Here is a 23,198-nt window from a genome sequence, read left to right on the forward strand (position 1 = left end):
CTCACTCTGACCTTACTCTGGCTCTGCTCCAGTCTCAACCCACCTTCTCATATGATCAAAAACCCATGACCCAGATATGTTTCTGGGTACACTGGACTTGTGATTTTACAGCCTAGTTTACAACCCTGAGTGACATATAGCCTGTCTGTGGCTTCTATTCTGAAGTCTGCCTTAGAGGGCAGTTACTTCCAGGGGTTTGTACAACTGAGGATGAGGGCTGAATAATTCACATATGTACACTCAAGGCACCCCACGGCTTGAAAGGGAAAAATGAGATTACGGACTAGATATCCCTCTGCACAGAACACATTTTATTTACCATTTTATTATTTTGATTTATGTGTTTTAAGTGTTTACATATTAGCTTTGGGGGCCTCCTTTCCAGAGGTTCCTCCAGGCCCTGACATACCTGGGAGATGCTGAACTAGGAGTGTCTGGTTTCGATTCACAATCATATTAACTACCATTATGCATATGGAACACACAAAGTTTATAGAAGGCAGCATGTGTAGATACAGGAGTCCTGTAAACTTAAGGGATACTTCATGTAAGCATTTAACGCTGTTGCCCTAATATTTGAATTATATCTCCTTTTTAAAAACTTCATATTCTCATCCATTGCCAGGATTAAGATTGCAGAAACGGTATGGTTATTAACACCAGGGAACTTCTTGTGGTGAAATCCTGATTCCTTTGTAATCCTAATGCAACACAGGTTCCAGATTCCTTTTCGATTTTGTAGCCTGTATCGACAGGTACTCAAACCATAAGCGACAATATTTTGTAGAACTACACATACACAAAAGTGCACGTAAAAACGACTAAAGTGTGAATGACGTATGTGACTTAGCATTATGGTACCATCCCCATTTCTGCTAGAGAATATACCATACTTATGTAAGATATCTTAAGAGGTAGCTCGGGAAAGGGCAAATGAGAATTCTCTGTATTACTGCAACTTCTTTTAAATTCATTGTTTCATTTTACTACTTTTTTTTTGTTTGTACATTGCACAATATTCAACTATAAATTACAATTTCTCATGTTTCCTAAAGACAAATATGGCATCAAAATCAAACCACAAGTTCCAATGTTATATTACTTCTAAAGACAATCTTCAAGCTATACGTCTCAAATTGAAGATTTCTCCTTAATAGAAATTCTGACATAACCTAGTTTGTATTTTTGCCACGAAAGAAAAAAGAAAAAAAAAAAAAAACATTCACAAAAGCAAAATTCTGCAAGGTTTTATACCCACATTTGCTAGGGTACATTCAACGGAATATATTTAACAAGACTGTCCTATATGTTTTGCAGTCTGCTTCGGGGTAAAATAAGGCCAGTTTGTGGATGAAGGTTACTCAACATTCAGAACATCGACATTACTTCCTCCACAGCGTGCGTTCTCTGAAGCATAGCGGCTACTGAACCACAGCTCACCATTCCTAACACCCACTGCAATCATAAGGTTTTTCTCCTGTATGTGTTCTCTGATGTACAATGAGGTTTGACTTCTGAGAGAAGGTTTTTCCACATGTGTTACATTCATAGGGCTTCTCGCCTGTGTGTGACCTCTGATGCTTAGCAAGGTCTGATTTTCGGTAAAAAATTTTCCCACATTCATTACACTGACAAGATTTCTCCCCTGTGTGAGCCCTATAATGCACTGTGAGGGATGATTTGTGACTGAAGGATTTCCCACATTCGTTACATTCATAGGGTTTTTCCCCTGTGTGTTTTCTGTGATGTAAAGTCAGTCCTGACTTCACACAGAAAGACTTCCCACAGTCATTACATTTATAGGGCTTTTCTGCTCTATGAGTTCTCTGGTGCACAATTAGAGCTGATTTGTGACAGAAAGCCTTTCCACATTCATTACACTCATAGGGTTTCTCTCCTATGTGGATTCTCTGGTGCTGAGTGAGCTGAGACTTCTGGCAGAACGTTTTCCCACATACATTACATTCGTAGGGTTTCTCCCCTGTGTGTGTCCTATTGTGTTTAGTCAGGTACGATTTATTATAGAATATTTTTCCACATTCGTGACATTCGAAGGGTTTCTCTCCTGTATGTGTCCTGTAATGTTGAGAGAGGGTAGACTTATGGCTGAAGAATTTCCCACATTCAGGACACACAAAGGGTTTCTCTCCTGTGTGAGTTCTCTGATGCACTGTGAGGTCAGACTTCAAGCAGAAGGTTTTTCCACATTCGTAACATTCATAAGGTTTCAACCCTGTATGAATTATCTGATGCCTAGTGAGAACTGACTTGTGGTAGAAAGTTTTCCCGCATGCATTACATTTGTAGGGCTTATCCCCTATATGGGTTCTCTGATGTTGTGTAAGATGTGACTTCTGACAGAAAGATTTCCCACAGTCAGGACATTCAAATGGTTTCTCTCCTGTATGAGTTCTCTGATGCACTGTAAGGTGTGAATTCATACAGAAAGATTTCCCACATTCATAGCATTCATAAGGTTTCAAACCTGTGTGTGTTCTCTGGTGTTTGGTGAGGTCTGACTTCTGGTAAAAAGTTTTCCCACATGCACTACATTGATAGGGTTTCTCCCCTGTGTGTGTTCTCTGGTGTAACGTGAGGGCTGACTTGTGGCTGAAGGCTTTACCACACTCGTTGCACACATAGGGCTTCTCCCCTGTGTGTGATCTCTGATGTTTCGTGAGATTTGACTTCTCCCAGAAAGTTTTTCCACATTCATTACACTGAAAGCGTTTCTCTCCCGTGTGTATCCTCTGATGTCGAGTGAGGTGGGACTTCTCCCAAAACGCTTTCCCACATTCATTGCATTCAAAGTGTTTCTCTCCTGTATGAGTTTTCTGAAGTCGTGGAAGGCACAAATCCCCCCGGAAACGATCCCCACTCTCACTACACTCCGAGGGTTTCATACGTGCCCCATGAGGTTTCAAAAGGGTAGACTTCACACAGAACGATTTCCCACAACCACGCAGTCCACAGTGATTCTCTTCGGAGGCATTCATGTGACGTAACAGGAAAGAGGAGTCAGGAAAGAAGGTTCTCCCATATTCAATACATTCAGAGTGATTCTCTTCAGTGATCTCTCTCTTGTACGTACTCAATGTTGCCTTTTCGGGAAAGGTTTCTTGATACACGTAATATTCAAAATTTTGCTCTACACTTTGAATCTTCTCACGATCAACAGGGTCCTCATCATGACTGAAAGTTTCCCCATGTTTAAAAAATTCACTTTTCTCGCTAGTAGGAGTTTTCTTGTGTTCAATACTGACCAGTAATTTTCCACAGTCATTAAATTCATCAGTCTTTTTTCCTAAATAGTTTTTCATATAGATACACAATTCAGAAATACAGCTGAAACTCACTCCATATGAGTCACACTGACAGAGGCTTTCTCTGGAAGGAAACGAATTTGTGTCCAGGTTAAATGGTTTTCCTGTTACATTACCTCGTTCCTTGGTCAGTGTTTTCTTACTGATGAATGCAACTTCCCACATAGGTTTACGCTGGTTTTCTTGCCTCCTTCCTTTCTTGTGATCAGTTTCCCAGACTTCTAAAGATAGGAAAAATTAACCGTACACATAAATACTAACACATTTCTTCTGGAATACAACATATATACAAATGCCCTATGTTTTAGTGGATTTTGATTTCTTGTCTAGTCCCCAGGGAAGAAAATAACTATAAGTACTTATTTTTTCGATTTCTTCTGTTGGACATGAAAATACAAAAATGGAAACAAGAAACAAAAGGCCTGGCATGGTGGAAGAAAGGAGAGGAAACTACTACAACCAGACATCTGCATTCCGACGTCTGAGGAGTAACGGCAGCTACTAAATTCGGAACGTCTCCACCTATCCTCCAAATACCTCTATAGATCAACATACGGAGAGCAAATAAAATAACCAATCAACAACCCGTGACTTCAGCATAACTGGGAAATACAAAATACTACTGACTTCAAACCACCACTGAGGAAATAAACATTTAATACAGAAGAAACTGATAAAAGAGCTCACATCTATAGAAAGAGCTTGAGCCTGTGGCAACTACACATAGAGGAAGAGACAGAGAACTTAGAGATAATTAAAGTCCTTTGTTTTAAATACTTACTTATTTTTGAGAGAGAGAGACAGGGAAACAGAGTGTGAGCAAGGAAGGGACAGAGAGAGAGGGATACACAGAATCTGAAGCAGGCTCCAGGCTCCAAGCTTGTAGCACAGAGCACGACATGGGGCTCCAACTCACGAACCGTTAAGATCCTGACCTGAGCTGAAGTCAGACGTTCAACGGACTGAACCACCCAGGCGCCCCTAGAACGTATAGATAATTAAATGCAAATAAAATCACTCCCTCAAAGGAGAAGTCCCACCGTGAGAGGGAAAATATGGAGCAGACATCTTCGTTCTGACAGATGACAGCTCAGACCACCGAGAACTCCAACACAAGGGACTTGGAGTATTAATGGGAACTACGGAGGCAAGGGCTGATCGGGTGAGGAATTCAATTGTCAAAAGGCCAGAGTGATCTTAGAATATGACTCAAATTGTAAGAACCGGGTTATGAGCTCAACTGTCCCCCTCCCAAACTCGTATGCTGAAGCCCTAATCCCCAATGTCACTGCATCCGGAGACACAGCCTTTAAGGAGGCTAATTAAGGTTTGAATTACGTCATCAGGGTGTAGCACTTATCGGATAGGAATGACCTCCTGATCAGAAGCAGAAGAGACACCAGCACTTGCCTGCTCTCCCTGTGTGCACAGAAAAAAAGCCATGTGAGGAGAGAGCCACAAGCTGGAGAGAGAGGGCTCACCAGAAGGCACCCTGCAAGCACCTTCATCCTGCCTTACAACCTCCAGATGAGTAAAAAATAAATTTCTGCTACATAGGCCACCCACTCTGTGGTGTTTTGTCAGAGCGGTTCAGGCCAACTCATAGGAAGCATGAAGAGAAGAGACTTGAATGAAATTTTAATAAACAGCATGGAAAAAAGACATGACAATAGAGCAGAAAAAAGAATGACAATAAAACCAAAGAAAGAAAACTGGATCACAGAGAAAGTTCTGGATAAAGCAGGTGATCTACAAAATAATAAAATACATGTTTTTAATTAAAATTATATGTGTGACTGTAGTCTCTAAAGAGAAAAAAAGAAAACAATGGAATAAATACAGTATTAAAAACCATTATCTAAGAAAATTGCCCAGAAATAAAAAGAGATCTTACCCGCATGTTTTAAGGACCACCATGAACTTTCCTTTTCCGTCAGGAAAGCTGACCTGAAACAGTCCTTCCTAAGACATGCTTTAAGGAAACTGTAAACCTTAAAAGTGAAGAAGTCTCCTCTGGACAGAAAGATCAAGTCTCAATAAGCAAACAAACATGTAGATTGGGCAAGAGACTCTGTCACCAATAAACAAAGTGAGGTCAGTGCAGCAACCTTTTCAACAAATAACTAAGTAGAAGTCAAGGGTTGTATATCCAGCCACGTGATCCTTTAAAAGTATCCAGGCTCTGGGAAGACGTCGATCATATTAGAGATTCAAGAAATCAGGTAATAATGTAATCACGGAACCTTCTAGAAGAGGACAAACTTCAAGCAACCAGTATTTGATAGGAAACACTGGTAGAAAAGCTGAGCAGTGTAGGACTAAGAGCAAAAGAAAGTTGAGAACAAGAACATAAGAGTAATATATAATGTTATATATTCCAGTGAAGCAGAAATAATGCAACTAAAAAGCCTACAGGAAACAGGAAAAAAAGGAAAAAAGAATAAGGTCAGAGAGAGCCATAGAATAGTCTAAAGAAGGTCACTAAAAGCTGAAACATCAAATGAAAGGTTAAATAAGGAAATGAGCAACTAAGGCCAGTATAAAAGACACTACTGTAAAAGTTAACTACTAGAACAAAAACATCAATATTTACTAATTGGCTGCCTCCAAACAAACAAACAAACAAGCGAAAAAAACACACGTTCAAACAAAGTGATTCTGTAAAAATGATACACTCATGAAATGTAACAAAATGACAGATATGAGACCAAACAGGAATCACGTTAGTAAATGTGAATGGGCTTAACTCACCAATTAATAAAATGACTTTAAACTGAGTCACAAACAAATCCCCAATCTCTGCTGCAAAGTGGAAACACACTGACAGAAAATGACTCAAAAAGCTAAAAACAAAGGAATGGGCAATATTATTCCTGTAAAAGGGAAACAATAAGGAAACAGATACAATCTAGTTATCAGGAAGGACAAAAAGAAAAGAAAAACAAAACACTTTGCAAGGCTAACACCCACAACTCTGAAGGTACAAATAAAAGTGAGGACTACTGAAAGACCAAACAAAACTCAGAGAAGCAAAACTCAGAGAAGCAAGGAAAAAAATAAAACACACTGATACAAAAAAGAGTATTTCAAGAAAGATCGGAAAGTACAATGTCAGGGTATAGAAGAGGCAATGACAAACAATCAGGAAGACATGTATTATCACCCATATACAATTTTCTCATATGAAAACTTGTAATACAAAATACATTTACATCTCAAGGATGCACAAAACATTAAAAAAAAAAAAAAAACCTGATACAGGTAACACACTCAGGGAACAATGCACTAACTAGAACTTAGGAAGAACAAACATCTTCCATCAGGACTTCAAAACCAAACGACTGTCTAGTAAACTGCTCTGTTTCTTTTAAAAAAAAATTTTTTTAATGTTTATTTATTTTTGAGACAATAGGAGACACAGCGCGAGTGAGATAGGGGCAGACAGAGAGGGAGACACAGAATCTGAAACAGGCTCCAGGGTCTGAGCTGTCAGCATAGAGCCCAATGCGGGGCTCGAACCCACGAACCGTGAGATCATCACCTGAGCTGAAGTCAGACACTTAACCAACTGAGCCACCCAGGCGCCCCTAAACTGCTCTGTTTCTTAAGGAAACACAGACCAAAGCTGAATCGCTAAACCAAAAAAACCACTGAAAATATTACTTACGAGTCTATGTGGAATACACGTACCGATCAGAGATTTCATAGCATTACATGTATCAGTGAAAAGGAATGAAAAACAACTGAATCCTTGACCCGCCCCCCCAAAAAAAGTACAAAAAGGCAACAATAATGTAAAAGAAAGTAGAAACCACAAGGAGGGAAATAATAAAGGTAAAAACATTGAAATACAAAAATAAACTTAAAAATAATACAGAGGAGGGGGCCTGAGTGGCTCACTCTGTTTAGCTTCTGACACTTGAAGATCTCAGGGTTTAGTTCCTGAATTCGAGCCCTCTGGGCTCTCAGCCCCTTCCCTGCTCATGAGCACGTGCTCTCTTTCTCTCTCTCTCAAAATAAATTAACTTAAAAAATAATAATACAGATCAAACTTTTTATTCATTATTAAGGCCCAGTAGATTTACTAAAGGATGCCTTAGAGTGAGTCATTCCAGGTCAGTTTTCCCAGGTCCCTCATGATCCCTTCTGTTAATAAAACAGAAACAGAAAAACAGTTGTACAAGTGTTAACTCAAAAAGCTGGTCATTTGGGGGGCAACTGGGTGGCGCAGTAGATTAAGCTTCTGACTTCAACTCAGGTCATGATGTCAGGGCTCGGTTCAAGCCCTGGGTCGGGCTCTGTGCTGACAGCTCAGAGCCTGGAGCCTGCCTCAGATTCTGTGTCTCCCTCTCGTTCTGCACCTCCCTGCTCACACGTGAACTCTATCTCAAAAAGAAACAAACAAAAAGAGAAATTCATTTTTTAAAAAACCTGGTTCTTTGGGGGCTCCTGGCAAACTCAGCTGGTGGCGTGTGCAGCTCTGGAACACAAGAGACATTACACCAGAAGGAACAAGGCAAAGAGACAAAGAAGAGGCATCCCAGGCTGTTGCATTTGTTCCGATCCACCAGAACCATTCACACAAATACACTTATGATAGATGAAGATATTCTAATGATTTCCTCCAACTGTGTTTTCCAGGAGATGATTTCAAAAATGGTGGCATGAAGGGCAGTACCAAAGAGTCGCCTCACACGCTACTCTCTGAAAGGACTCACATTTAACTGGACCAAACTATAGAATGTGTGACTCAGGACAACGTTGGAAACATTGAGCAAAGAGCCAACAATGAGTAGAGGCTAAGGGCAGAATGTGACACCATTAGAGGCAGGGAGGTTAACACAGAGATCAGTGAAAGAGACTGTTAATCAGGGTTCTCCAGAGAAACAGAGCCAGGTACTATATGTACGTGTGAGAGCGACACAGACAAAGGAAGAGGTTTATTAAAGGACCCGGCTTTTGCACTTACGGACGCCAAGAAGTCCCACAGTCTGCTGTCTGAAAGCTGGAGAACCAGGAAAGCCAACTGTATTTCAAAAGGCCTGAGAACTAGGGGAGGTGATGGTGTAACTCCCAGCAAAGATGAAAGGCCTGCCAACTAGAGGGTTGGTGGTGTAAGTCCCAGAGCCTGAAGGCCCCACAACCAGGAGCACTGATTCTGTCCAGAGAGGATGGACGTGCCGGCGCAAAAAGAGAAAGAGAATTTGTCCTTCTTTGCCTTTTGTTCCATTCAGGTCCTCAACGAATTAGAGGATATCTGACCATAATGGTGAGGGTGGATCTCTTTACTCAGTCTACTGAGTCAAATGCTGCTTCCAGAAACAGCCCCCAAGACACACTTTGACCAGTCTGGCCATCCCTGAGGCCACTCGGGTTGACACCCAGAATTAATCATCATAGACACACTCAAAGAGCACCCTCTCAACACGACTGCCATTCTACGAACCATGTGCACTGCCCAAGGCAGAGCCCTCTGACAAGAGACATCAGCCAACAGTACACTGCAAGAGGAAAAGACTTCAATCAAATAATACAATCAAGTCACTTAACAAATACATAAGCAAGCAAAAATAACAAGAAGCCCTATCAGACTCGGTTCAAAATATCTAAAATATGCTTTCGTCCAAAATTACAGGTTCACAAGACAAACGGGAAAATTTCACATACGTGGGGGAAACAACAGGCAACAAACTGTCCTTGAGAGGGTCTGGATACTGGATTTAGCTGACCTCCAAGCAGCTATTATAAACATGTTCAACAGGGAACCACACTGGGGCGCCTGGGTGGCTTAGTCGGTTGAGTGTCCGACTTTGGCTCAGGTCATGATCTCATGGCTCGAGAGTTCGAGCCCCGCAGGGGGCTCTGTGCTGACTTAGAGCCAGGAACCTGCTTCACATTCTGTCTCTCCCTCTCTGCTCCTCCCCTGCTCATGTTCTGTCTCTCTCTCTCTCTCTCTCTCTCTCTCTCTCAAATAAACTAAAAACAAAGTAACCATATTTACGGAAAAAAGGGAGGTAGTGGTGATAGGCAGTAGTGATACCTTCTCACAGAGAAAATATAATAAACAGAGAAAGGAATGAAATGAAAATTCTAAATTTGAAAATTTACAATAACTACAATGAAGCTTATACAAGAAAGAATTAGTAAACTTGTAGATATAATACCATCTAAACACTAGAAGAATGAAGAAAACTGATCAAAGCCTCAAATAAATGAAAGATACCATTATCTGCACCAACATATTCATAATGGGAATATCAAAAGAAAAGAAGAAAGAGTAAGGGGCAGAAAAATTATTCAACATAGTTGTTGTAAAACTTTGCAAACTTAAAGGAAAACAATATGCAAATCCAAGATGATAGATAAACTTCACGAGGGATAAACAGAGATCCACATCAAAATGCATCACAGTAAAAATATTAAAAACTAAAGAGGAAAGAAAATTTCTTAAGTATCAAGAGAATACAATTCATCACATACAAGGGAACTCCAGTAAGATGACCACCTGACTTCTCATCAGAGACACAGACCAGGAGGTAGGATGACACAGTCAGTGTGCTGGCAGAAGAAAACAAAACAAAACAAAACAAAACAAAACAAAACAAAACAAAAAACAAACCAAGAAGCAAACAAAAAAACCCAAACAGTCAACCAAAATACCAGCACTGCTTTGAAACCTGAAGGTGGTGTAAATAAACCCATAGATTCCCAGTCATGACTTCAAATCTATAAGGACTGTAGGAAAAATAACTATTTTAAAAGACAGGATAAAGACGTATTTCTTCTCCTAACCATTTGGCCAAGGCCATGCAACAATCATTATGTATATACCTATACTGTTCAGTCTGTAACCGTAGAAATTAAATATATTTGACAATGAGGCAAAATGAGGCAGAAAAGCAAAGGTAACCCGGGGTAAGGAAATGACCCTGGATGGTAACATGAATCCACAGTAGCAAATGAAATGAAGCAGAAATGGTGAATAAGAAAGTTAATATAACAAACTCCACAAGGAGATATTTGCTATCCTTTCTTCTCTCAGTTTCTTTAAAAGACATCCAATTATATAAAGTAGTAATTCAACAATGTATTGTTGGAATTTAAACATATACAGATCTACTATGTACAAAAATAACAGCCCAAAGATAGAGGAGAAGAAACAGAATTACATATGAATGACCTTTCTATATTTCACTACAGATGAGGGAGTATAAATCTGAAGTAGAGTCTGATCGGGTGAATTTCTTAGGTAAATTATAACAACAACCATTATGAAAATAATGAAGTGAAAAGGTCATTGAAAAAATTGAAATATTATGCTAAACCATATTCACTTAATGAAAACGAAGGCAGTAATATAAAAGAACTACAGGTTCATAAGGCTGTTTAGGGCAGATAAATGTCAAAATGTAATATGGCAGGAGTAAATCCAGCCGTATCAATAACACAAAACTGGGAATGGATTTAGAAATCCAATCAAAAGCAGTAACTGTTCGGTTGCAGAAAATATGTAAATCCAAACAGATGCTGTATACAAGAGACACTCTTAGCTCCAAAGGAACAAACAGATAGCAAATTTTAAAAGCAGAGAAAGACCTATCACGTACACAGCATTGATAATGCTAGAGAAGCGATACTAATATCTGACAAAATACATTTTTACACAAAATATGTTATTAGAGATAAAGCGGGACATTATATGATCAAAACAGTCCATCAGTTAAGCAGACATAAATGCGAACAATTATCCGCTGTTAACGATAAGTCTCAAGCAAGTACTGCCAGAATTCAAAGCAAAAATACACACATCAACAATAATTAAAGACTTTAAAATTCCACTTTAAGTAATGGATAAAACGACTGGTAGAATACAAATAAAAGGGGGAAAAAACAGATAAAAATAACACTATCAGGTAACCAGACTAACAAGTATATATTAGACACTCCACTCAAGAAGAGCAGATTACACATTCTTCAGAAGTACACATGAAAGGTTCCCAGGAATACATTCTAAAATGTTCTCCCACCAAAATGGAAGGAAATTATAAATCAATCACATGAAGGAATTTTCAAAACTCAAATAGTATATTAAATAACACATCTCTGAATAAAATAGAGGGGAAAAATATCCAGGAAACTTAAGAAAATACTTTGAGTAAAAAAACGAAGACCAAATATACCAAAACTTATGAGACAGAGATCAGTACTTAGAAGACAATTTATCCTGCAATAATCATATTAAAAGAGAACAATCCCAAATGAATAACCTGCCGTGTATACCTGAGAACAACGGGAGAAGAAAAGCAATACAAACCAAAGCAAGGAAGGATGTGAAATGAGAAGAATAAAAATTAATCAACCAGCAAAGAAAAGGAATAGATGACTCTTTTAAAATATCAATAAACCTGACTAAACTGTATTTAGGCTGACATGGAAATAAGAGAGATAAGAGTCAAACTACTGAAGTTATGGGGAGCCTGGGTGGGTGGCTTAATCAGTTGAGCATTCAACTCTTGATTTCAGCTCAGATCATGATCTCATGATTCGCGTGACTGAGCCCCGCATTGGGCTCTGTGCTGGCAGCGTGGAGCCTGCTCGGGATTCTCTGTCCACCTATCCCTCTGCCCCTCACCTGCTCACTCTCATGTGCACTCTCTCAAAAACAAACAAATAAATGTTTCTAAAAAAAATAAATTACTGAAGCTGTGGAATAAAGACAGTACACACGCTAGGGATAGAATGTACTCACATTACAAACCTGGAATGTTTTCTACGCTACAAAAACAAAATGTAAGTGAATGTTTTGAACTAATTTGATAACTTGGCTGAAATACAAAAATTCCTAGAATCGGAAAAAATATAACAACTCAAGAAGAAATAAGCTATCTGAAAAAAAGTGTAAGAAGTAAACACACTGCAGTCATTTGAAAACTGCCCATAAAGGAAGCCCAGGTCCAGACGGTTTCACTGGTGAATTTTTAAACTCGTTTAAATAATAATATTAATTATTCAAACACTCCTGCAAACAATAGAAAAGAACACCTCCCACCTAATTATATGAGCCTTATATTACATCGGCACTAAACTCAGACATGATGAGAGAAGACGACTACAGTTCAATGTCTAAAACAACTAAGAGCAACATCTTCGGAATACAGACCCACAGATACTCTGCACAATACTAGCAAATGTTATCGAATAACACATTACGAGGATTGCACACAAAGACCCCGTGAGATTTATCCTACTAACGCAAGGCGGGTTTATCATCCGACGATGGTAAGTGAGCACCAACAGTGCACTCTCCCTCTGATTCACTCGAGCTGGAGGGTATCTTCTCTCCGCGTTCTCCCTCTGCCTCACTCCAGCTCGCCAGGGTCTTCTGGAAAGCAGTGTGTATACTCCTCCACCATACTTGGGCGCCTACTACTAGTGAACACTTTTAGGTTCCCCAGCTCTGGTGGCCAGCATCACTTCTGCTTCCGGTCTCACAGGACTGTACACATTTGCATACTTTAAGAGATACCGTCTGAAGATCTCCCTTCCAATCAGCCTGAATCTAGATGCCGAGTGAGATCCTCCCCTTGGGACAGTGACAGGTCTTGGAACACCCTCAACTACTGAAAGCCACTACAAATAAAAGAGGCTGGTTAGACAACATGAAAATTTGACAGGCAACCAAGAGCTAAGTCAGGGTCGAATGATAAGGTTCATCACCTACACCAGGCCATTCTTCCAATACTAGGAGAGGTGGCTGTTTTATCTAATGAACAGAAACCAACACAAAGAATCAAGAAAAATACACAAAGAAATGTGTGTTCACAACAAAAGAACAAGAAGAAGACTAAGAATAAGTTCTTAATGGAATGGAGACAAGTGATTTACCTAATAAGGAGTTCAAAATAATAGTCATATAGATGCTCATCGAACTCAGGAGAAAAGAGATGAACACGGTGAGAACCTCAACATGAAGAAAGTACAAGAAAGTACCAAACAGAAAATACAGTAAGACAACTGAAAAATACTAGAGGAATTCAATAGCGGAACAATGAGGCAGAATGAATCAGTAATCTGCAGTCAGACAGTGGAACTCACCCAATGAGAGCAGGGGGAAAAGTGAACACAGCTTAAGAGACATATGAGACAATATACAGCAGACCAACATTTGCATTATAGAAATCACAAAAGGGGATGAAAAAGAAAGGGGCAGAAAATTCACTGAGAGAAATAATAGCCGAAACTTCCCCAAATTGGGGGGAAAAAAAGAAATCCATACCCAGGAAGCCCAGAAATTTCCATGTAAGATGAATTCAAAAAACCCACACCAAAAACATTATGAGATGGAGTGCCAAAAACTAAAGACACGGAGAGAATGTTAAAAGTAGCAAAAAATCCACAACTGGTTCTAGAAAAGGGAACTCTCATAAGATTATCAGATCCTTCAGCAGAAACTTTTCCAGTCAGAAGGCAGTGGCATGGTATATTCAAAGAATGGGAAAAGAAAAACCTTTACTGGACAACAATACACAGCAAAGCTCTCATTTAGAATCAAAGGACAAATAAATGAGTTTCCCAAACAAAAGCTAGAATTCACCAACACCAGAAAAGCCTCAGAAGAAATGTTAAAGGGACTTCTTTAAGCTGAAACAAAAGAATACAAATTAGTAACACGAAAACATATTAAAGTATAAATCGCACTGGTAAAAACAAATATATAGTGAAATTCAGAATATCCTAATGTTGTGAAGATAGTGGGTTAATCACTTACAAAAGCAGTATGAAACATAAAAGACCGAAGTACAAAACAAAAACATTACTTATAATAATTAGTTAAGAGATACAGGAGATTAAAAGTTATGGATTTGACATCAAAACCATAAAACAAGGAGGGGGGAATACAAACACAGAGCTTTAGAATATGTTCAATCATCAGGTGTTGTCAACTTTTGACATTGGCCTTAAATGCCTCGTTAGACCAGATGGGCTTTATAGACATTTACAAACATTTCATCCACAAAGAAAAATTCTCAAGTACAAATGAACGATTTTCAACAACTGATCATATATTAAGACAGAAAACAAAACCTAGCAAATTTAAGAAGACCCAAACCCTATCAAGCTTCTTTCCCGCATGTAACTTGAAATCAATTACCAGTACAAAAACTAGAAATTCAGATATGTGGAGACTACACGACACTCTCCTGAACAACCAATGACTCAATAGAGAAACCAAGGGATATCTTGAGGCAAATGAAAATGGAAATACAATATATCCAAACTTACAGGATACAGCAAAGGCAGTTCTCAGGCAGAAATTCATAGTGATAAATACTTACAGTAAGAATACAGAAAATTCTCAAAAAAAAACAAAAAAAAAAACAAAAAAACAAAACAAAACCCTAACCTTACATCTCAAGGAACGAGAAAAAGATGAGGTAATGAAACCCAAGTTAGCAGAAGGAAGGAAATAATCATGATCAGAGCAGAAATAAATGAAATATGATCTGAAAAGACAATAGAAAAGATCAATAAAATTAAGAGATGGTTCTTTGAAAAGATAAAATCATCTGAATTTTTACTAGACTCGCCAAAAAAAAGAGGACTCAAATCAGAAAAGAAAACGAAAACATTATAACTCGTACCACAGAAACACAAAGGATTTTAAGAGACTACTATGAACAATTATGTCATAACAAATTTGACACTCTAGATGAGATGCATGAATCTCTAGAAAAATGGTCTACCAAGAGTGAATCATGATGAAATAAAACATCTGAACAGACCAATTAATACTAAGGAAACTGAATCAGGAAAAAAAGCCTCCCTAAAAATAAAGCCCCCTCCCCACACCCACCAAATAAAGCCCAGGACCAAACACCTTCACTGGTGAATTCCACAAATCACCTAAAATAGAATACGATTCTCAAACTCCACCAAAAAATAGAAGAGGGAACATTTCCTAACTCATTTTACAAGGCCATCATTACCGTCATACCAAAACCGGAAAATGATGCTACAAGAACAGAAAATTACAGGAAAATATCCCTGATGAACACAGATGCAAAAAACCTCAAGAAAATATTAGGAAACTGAATGCAACAATATAATAAGAGGATGATATACGGTAACAAAGTGGGATTTATTACAGGGATTCAAGGATGGTCCATAATCCACAAATCCATTAGCATGACACACACATTAACAAAATAAAGAATAAAAATCATAAGGTTATCTTTCAACAAAGTGGGGCTAAAGGGAACATACCTCCACATAATAAAGGCCATATATTAAAAACCCACAGCTAACAGCATACTCAATGGTGAAAAACTAAAAGCTTTTTCTCACATCAAGAACAAGACAATAATGTCCATCCATTCTCATTACTTTCATTCAACACAGTAATGGAAGTTAAGTCCTAGCTGCAGCAATCACAGAACAGAAATAAATAACTAAAAGGCATCCAGATTGCTAAAGAAGTGAAACTATCACTATGTGAAGAAGTCATACTATATATAGAAAACCCTGAAGAGTCCACCAAAAAACTATTAGATCTGATGTATGAGTTAGGTAAAATTGCAGAATAAAAAAAAAATCAATATACAAGAATCTGCTGCATTTCTATACACTAACAAAAAAACAACAGAGGTAAAATTAAGAAAACATTCTTAATAAAAATTAAGAATACATTTCCAATTGCACCAAAAGAATAAATAACTAGGAATAAACTTAACCAAGAATATAAAAGATCTGTATTCTAAAAACTATACAACTCCAATGAAAGAAATGGAAGACAACACAAACAACTGGAAAGATATACTATGCTCTTGGATTGGAAGATTAGCATTAAAATGTCCTTACAACCCAAAACAACCTACAGACTTAATACAATCCCTATGAAAAGGGCAAAAGCAATTGTCACACTAGAAGAAATAATACTAAAATTTGCGTGTAGAACCACAAGAGGTTCCCCCTACCCCCAAAATGTTTGTTTATTTTGAGAGAAAGAGGACACATGCATGTGAGCAGGGAAGGGGCAGATAGAGAATCCCAGGCAGGCTCCACACTGTCTGTGCAGAGCCCTATGCAGGGCTCGATCTGACGGACCATGAGATCATGACCTGGACGAAAATCAAAAGTCAGACACTTAATGGACCGAGCCACCCAGGCACCCCCACAAAAAAATCTTTTTTTTTTTTTAATTTTTTTTATACGTTTATTTATTTTTGAGACAGAGACAGAGCATGAACGGGGGAGGGGCAGAGAGAGAGAGGGAGACACAGAATCAGAGCAGGCTCCAGGCTCCGAGCCATCAGCCCAGAGCCCGACGCGGGGCTCAAACTCACGGACCGCGAGATCGTGACCTGAGCCGAAGTCGGACGCTCAACCGACTGAGCCACCCAGGCGCCCCCCCCCCCCCCAAAAAAAAATCTTGAATAGCCAAAGCAACCTTGAGAAGGAACAACAAAGCAAAAGGTAGCATGCTCACTGATTTCAAACTATACTACAAAGCTATTGTAATCAAAACAATATAGTATTGGCATAAATCCAGACACACAGATCCATGCAACAGAATAGGGAGTTCACAATAAACCACATCTAAGTCAACTAATCTATGACAAAGAAGCCAAAAATACACAATAGGGAAAGGACAGTCACCATTTCAATACACGGTGTTAGGAAACATGGACAGCCACATGCAAAAGAGTGAAATTAAACTGCTATCTTGTACTATATACAAACTCTAACTCAAAATGGACTGAACACTGGAACACAAAACCTGAAACTATGAAAGTCCTCGAAGAAAACAGGCAGTAGGTTACACATCAATCTTGGCAATAAGTTTTTGGATTTGACCCTAAATGCAAAGGCAACGAAAGGAAAAATGAACATACGGAACAGCATCAAACTAAAAAGCTTCTGTACCCCAAAAAAGACCATCAACACAGTCAAAAGACAATCCACTGAATGGGAGAAATTATTTGCAACCATTTATCTGATAAGGAGTTAATATCCAAAACACAACTAATATTACTCAATAAGAAAAATCAAATTTGACTTAAAATGGGCAGAGGATATGAATAGACTTGTTTCCAAAGAAGACATACAGACGGCCAACAGGTACTTGAAAAAGGAACACTACATCATCAGGGAAGCGCAAACCAAAACCACAATGAGATATCACTTCATGCGAGTAGAATGACTATTATCAAAAAGAAAAGACATAACCACTGTTTACAAGGATGTGAAGAAAAGGAAACCCTTGGGTACTGTTCGTGGGAAGGTAAATTGTGAAGCCACCATAGAACACAACATGGTAGTTAGTTCCTCAAAACATTAAGAATACAACTATCATATGATCCAGCAATTCCATTTCTGGGTATTTATCTGAAGAAAATGAAAACACTAACCTGAAAAGATATACACACGTTTGTTCACTGCAGCGTTATATAAATAAATGAAGAATAAACATGTAAATAGTTATATATTAAATTACATAAATTACATATACATTATACATATTTTACATACGTATATATGTGTATATTTACTATACATTTTACAAACATTATATACATGTAGAATATTATTCAACCATAAAAAATAATGAAATCTTGCCATGTGGGGACACCATGGACAGATCCTGAGGGCATTATGCAAAGTGAAACAAGTCAGAAAAAGGAAGACAAATACTGTATGATCTCACTTACATATGGAATTTGAAAAATGAAAACTGCAAACAGGGATCTTATAGATACAGGGAACATACTGCTGGTTCCAGAGGTGTGGGTTTGCGGGTAGGTGAAATGGGTACACACACGCGGACACACGGACACACACACACCCACCCACAAATCCTTTTCAACTGATGCTGAACCAATTGGATATCTACACGTAAAAATATTAAACCCCTTTCTCACACCATACACAAAAATGGGTAACAGACCTAAATGTAACAACTATTAAGGAAAATATGAGTGAATGTTTTTGTCCTTGGGATAGACACAGCCCTTTTAGATACAATACCAAAACCAATAGTGACAAAAGATAGAACAGATAACCTGTACTTCATGAAACAAAAAACTCTTTTGCTGCAGAGCACACAGCCAAGATAGTAAAATGACAACGCCAAAACGGGAGAAAATATTTGTAAACAGTATACCTAATTAGGGACTGGTATACAGAATATGTAAAGAACGCTTACAACTCACCAATAAAAAAACAACTACAACTAAAATATTAAGGCAAATGCCTGTTGAATATTAAGCTTGTATCCGGCAACCTTCCTATAAATGACTTCTATGTTGTAGGAGTGTGCCACATTAGGATTCTTAGACAATTGAATGTCTGCAAAAAGAGGAGTTTTATTTCTTCCCTTGTCACGTTTCATACCCATTTTGTTGCATTACCTAGGATTTCTACTAAGATGTCAAATAAGAGTGGTGAAACCGCATGGCCCTGACTTGCTCCTGATCTTAGAGAGAAAGCACCCAGTTTTTTATTATAAGTGATGTTAACAGATTTTTTGGTAGATGTTTTTCATCAACTTGAGGAAATTCTCTATTCCTAGTTTGCTGAATTTTAATCATACATGGATTCTGTTAAATGCTGCTTCTGCATCAAAGGATCCTATCAAAGGATCATACAGTTTTTCTTTCTGCAGCTTACTGATGGGATGGATTATGTTCATTGATTTTTGAATGTTGAATGAGCTTGCAGGTTTGGAATAAATACTAATTCGTCATGGTATATAATTCTTTTCCTACACTGTTGGACTTTATTTGGAGTTCTGCATCTATATTCCTAAGAATTATTTGTAGTTTTCTTCCAAGAGCGACCATCTGCTTTTGGGATTAAGAAAACAATTCTTTGGCCTTAAAGAAAGAGTGGAAAAGTTCCCTCTAACTACAAATCATCCCTAGGAATTTACAAAAAGGCCACTCGAGATAATAAATAAATTCAGAAAAGCCGTAAGCCACAATATAACCACCCCCAAATCAGGTGAGGCGTCTATGCAACTGCAATCAACAATCTGAAAGGAAATTAATAAAGCAATTTTATGTATAACAGCATCTTTGTCAGCCTATGGTAGATTACGCTGATTGGTTCTGGAATGTTGAACCACTTTTGCATACCTGGAATATATCCCACTCGGTCACGGTGTAGGATTCTTTTTGTACATGGCTAGTTTCTATTTGCTAATACTTTGTTAAGGAATTGTGCTAGTAAATTTATGGGACATATCGATCTATAGATTAATTTTGTTTCCTGGGCTATGGTTACATGGTTTTGGTATCAGGATAAGAAAAAACTCCATTAGAACTGTTTCCTTCTAGAAAAAAAAAAAAAAAAAAAAAGGAGGTTAGAGTGGGAGAGAGCCAAAGCAGAAGAGACTCTTAAAAACTGAGAATAAACTGTGGGTTGATGGGGGTGGGAGGGAGGGGAGGGTGGGTGATGGGTATTGAAGAGGGCATCTTTTGGGATGAGCACTGAGTGTTGTATGGAATCCAATTTGACAATAAACTTCATATATTGAAAAAAAAAGAACTTTTTCCTTCTATTTTTCTAGAAGAGATTGTGTAAAATCAGTGTTAATTCCTCCTTAAATGGTTACATGTTTGATAGACGGTAAAAACATCTGTAGATTTTTTTAACCTATTTTAAATTAAATTTCTTTAATTCAAATTATCTACGTCATCTTCTATGACAATGTATGGACCATTCAAATTGTCCATGTCATCTTGAGTTTGGTAGTTTAGGATTTCTTTTTTTTAAATTTTTTTTTCAACGTTTTTTTATTTATTTTTGGGACAGAGAGAGACATAGCATGAACGGGGGAGGGGCAGAGAGAGAGGGAGACACAGAATCGGAAACAGGCTCCAGGCTCCGAGCCATCAGCCCAGAGCCTGACGCGGGGCTCGAACTCATGGACCGTGAGATCGTGACCTGGCTGAAGTCGGACGCTTAACCGACTGCGCCACCCAGGCGCCCCAAGGATTTCTAAAGAATTGATCCATCTCTTCTCGACTGTCAAATTAAGAGAATAACATTTAAAGTATCATCCTGTTAATGAATGCAGAAGTGATAGCCCCGTTCATTGGTGGTTTGGGGTGTGCGTGCGTGCGTGCGTGCGTGTGCGACGACTGCTAGGTTTATCATTTTTTTTCTAACCACTGGCTTTGTATCATTAGGTTTCTCTGTTTTCCTATTATAAACTTCATTGATTTCTGCTTTTTTTATTTTCTTTCTCCTACTTGCTGTGGATTTACCTTGTTTTTTTCCAGTTTCTTCAGGTAGAAAGTTCATTATGGATTCGAGACCTTTCATCTTATCCAATGTTAGCATTTATTACTATAAACTTTCCTAACAGCACTTTAGCTGCTTCACACACAAATTGGTATACTTTTTCATTTAGTTCTAAGTATTTTTAAAATTTCCTTTGAGCCTTCTTTGATTCATGCTTTACTTACATGGATCTTGTTTAATTCGTAAGGTCTGTTGACTTCCTGTTACTGATTCAGTTTGATTTCTTTTTTCTGTTTTGTGAGGGTTTTTTTTGGGGGGGGGGGGGAAGGTTTTTATTTATTTTTGAGAGAGAGACAAAACAGAAGTCGGGGAGGGGCAGAGAGAGAGGGAAACACAGAATCTGAAGCAAGATCTAGGCTCTGAGCTGTAAGCACAGAGCCCAGCACGGGGCTTGAACTCACAATCTGAGAGATCATGACCTGAGCCGAAGTCAGACTCCCAACCAACTCAGCCACACAGGTGCCCCCACCGTTTGATTTCTTTATGTATGGACAACATAGCATGATTTCAGTTCTGCAAAATTTCCTAAGCTTTCTTCATGGCCCAGTATATGGTTTCCCTTACTGAATGCTCCACAAGCACTGGAGGAGAACACATATCCTGCTCTTTTAGGTAGTATTCCTAACCAACTGAGCCACTCAGGTACCCCAATCTGTTAGGTAGTATTCTACATTTTCGTTCAATCCTGTTCAGGGATGTGCTCTGCAGCTCTTCCACATCTGCTATTAATTCATATCTGTTGTCTACAAGTTCTACCAATTACTAAGAGTAAGGTGCTGAATTCCCCAAATATAATTGAAGGTTTGTTTATTTATCTGTTCAGTTCAGTCAGTTTTGATTTGTGTCCTAGGAGGTTCTGTTGTTTGGTGCGGTCACCTTTTGGATCACTGCCTTTTTCTCTAATAATTTTCTTTGCCGTCGAGACTACTTTATCTGATATTAATGGAGTCAATCTTGCTTTCGTTTTCATTAATATTTGCATAGTACATCTTTTTCATAAAATTTTATTGTTTATTTTTGAGAGAGAGAGAAACAGAGCATGAGCAGGGTAGGGGAAGAGAGAGAGGGAGACACAGAATCTGAAGCAGGCTCCAGGCTCTCAACTGTCACCACAGAGCCTGACGTGGGGATCAAACTCACGAACCGTGAGATCATGACCTGAACCAAACTCAGATGCTTAACCCAGCCACCCAGGCGCCCCCATCTATTTCTATTCCTTATCAATCTATGTTCTGTGTGAAGTGAATTTTTTGTAGATAACATATTTCTGCATCATGTTTTCTGTTTCATGCAGTCTACCAATTTATACGCCTATTGGTATATTTAGTTCATTTACATTGATGGTGAACACTGCTAACGTCAAGGTTTAAGTCTGCCATTTTATTTTTCGGTTGTTTTCTCAGTTTCTCATTCATCTCTTCCTAACTTATTTTCTTACTGGTTACCTGAACATTTTTTTAAACATTCCATCTTCATTAATTTAGACTATTTTGTTTTTTTCCGTTTACACTATTTCTGAGTGTACCACTTCATATAATCTTTTAGTGGTTGTTCTAGGTATTTGAGACCATTTCTAGGTAAAAGGCACATATATAATTTATCATAGTCTTCTCGGATCAAAACATCTTATCACTTCAAGAGAAATGTAACACTTTAATTCCATTTAAAGCCCTTTATTCTATCTTTTAAATGTAATTATATTAATTTCTCCACACATAGAGCATCAAATCATATTTCTAAATTTTGCCTGAATCAAATATGATGGTAGAAACTCATGAGAAGGAAACTCCATTATATTTACCCTTATTTTTGCCACTTCCATTTTCTTTCTTTTCTGAAGTTCCACCTTTCTAGTGTTATTTCCTTTCGATTCGGAGAACGTCCTCTAGCCATTTTTAAAAGTTTTGTTTGCTAACAACACTTTCTCTTAGTTTTCCTTTTTATGGTATCTTCAGCTCTCCTTTCATGAATATATGTTCACAAGATACCAGTTTTGTCTGAAAGTTCTTTTCCTTCAGTACTCAGAAAAAAAGGCATTATTTCCCTCTAGCTTCCATGCTTTTGGCTGAAACATCCACTATCATTTCCAAAGAAAAGGAGATGTTTCTCTCTGGCTACTTTGAAACATTCTCTTGTTTTTAGAAATGTAAACATGACATGCCATTGGCGTGGATCCCTTAGCGTTTATCTTACTTACAGTTCATGCAGATTCTTCAATGAGTACTTTTAGCTCTACTGCCCAACTTGGGAAGTTTTCAACCATTATTCTTTAAAATCCTTCATGTCCCACCCTCTCTTCCCTTTCTGTTACTCTTCTTCCTGACACACAGAGAATCCACCCTCCTCTCGTTACCTCGATGCCTTCCAATCTGGACTGACCATAATCACCCTTAAGAAAAACGACAAGCGTCCTCTAGCGACATCTGTAGTGCTTATGCTCTTCCCAATATCTTCTCCAGGGGCGAGAAAGATCTTATAAACATAAACCACACATTGCTTGTTAACCAAAATATACTAAAAAGGATAACATTAAAAACTTTAATAAGATTTATGATATTTACCTTGTGGACC

The 23,198-nt window shown here is 38.3% G+C and overlaps 1 protein-coding gene across 1 annotated transcript in view; it reads right to left on the bottom strand.

The window, feature by feature from the left end:
* Positions 1-959: 959 nt before the first annotated feature.
* Positions 960-23,198, bottom strand: part of LOC144613144 (uncharacterized) — a 36,933-nt gene continuing 14,694 nt past the window's right edge. Inside the window, 2 exon segments of the mRNA XM_081790558.1 lie at positions 960-1,471; positions 1,473-3,544. Of these exon segments, the coding sequence (XP_081646684.1) occupies positions 1,358-1,471; positions 1,473-3,544 (2,186 nt within the window). The 3' untranslated portion in view covers positions 960-1,357.

This window comes from Panthera onca, chromosome D2, assembly GCF_046562875.1.
Source record: "Panthera onca isolate mPanOnc1 chromosome D2, mPanOnc1 haplotype 2, whole genome shotgun sequence".
Taxonomy (NCBI): domain Eukaryota; kingdom Metazoa; phylum Chordata; class Mammalia; order Carnivora; family Felidae; genus Panthera; species Panthera onca.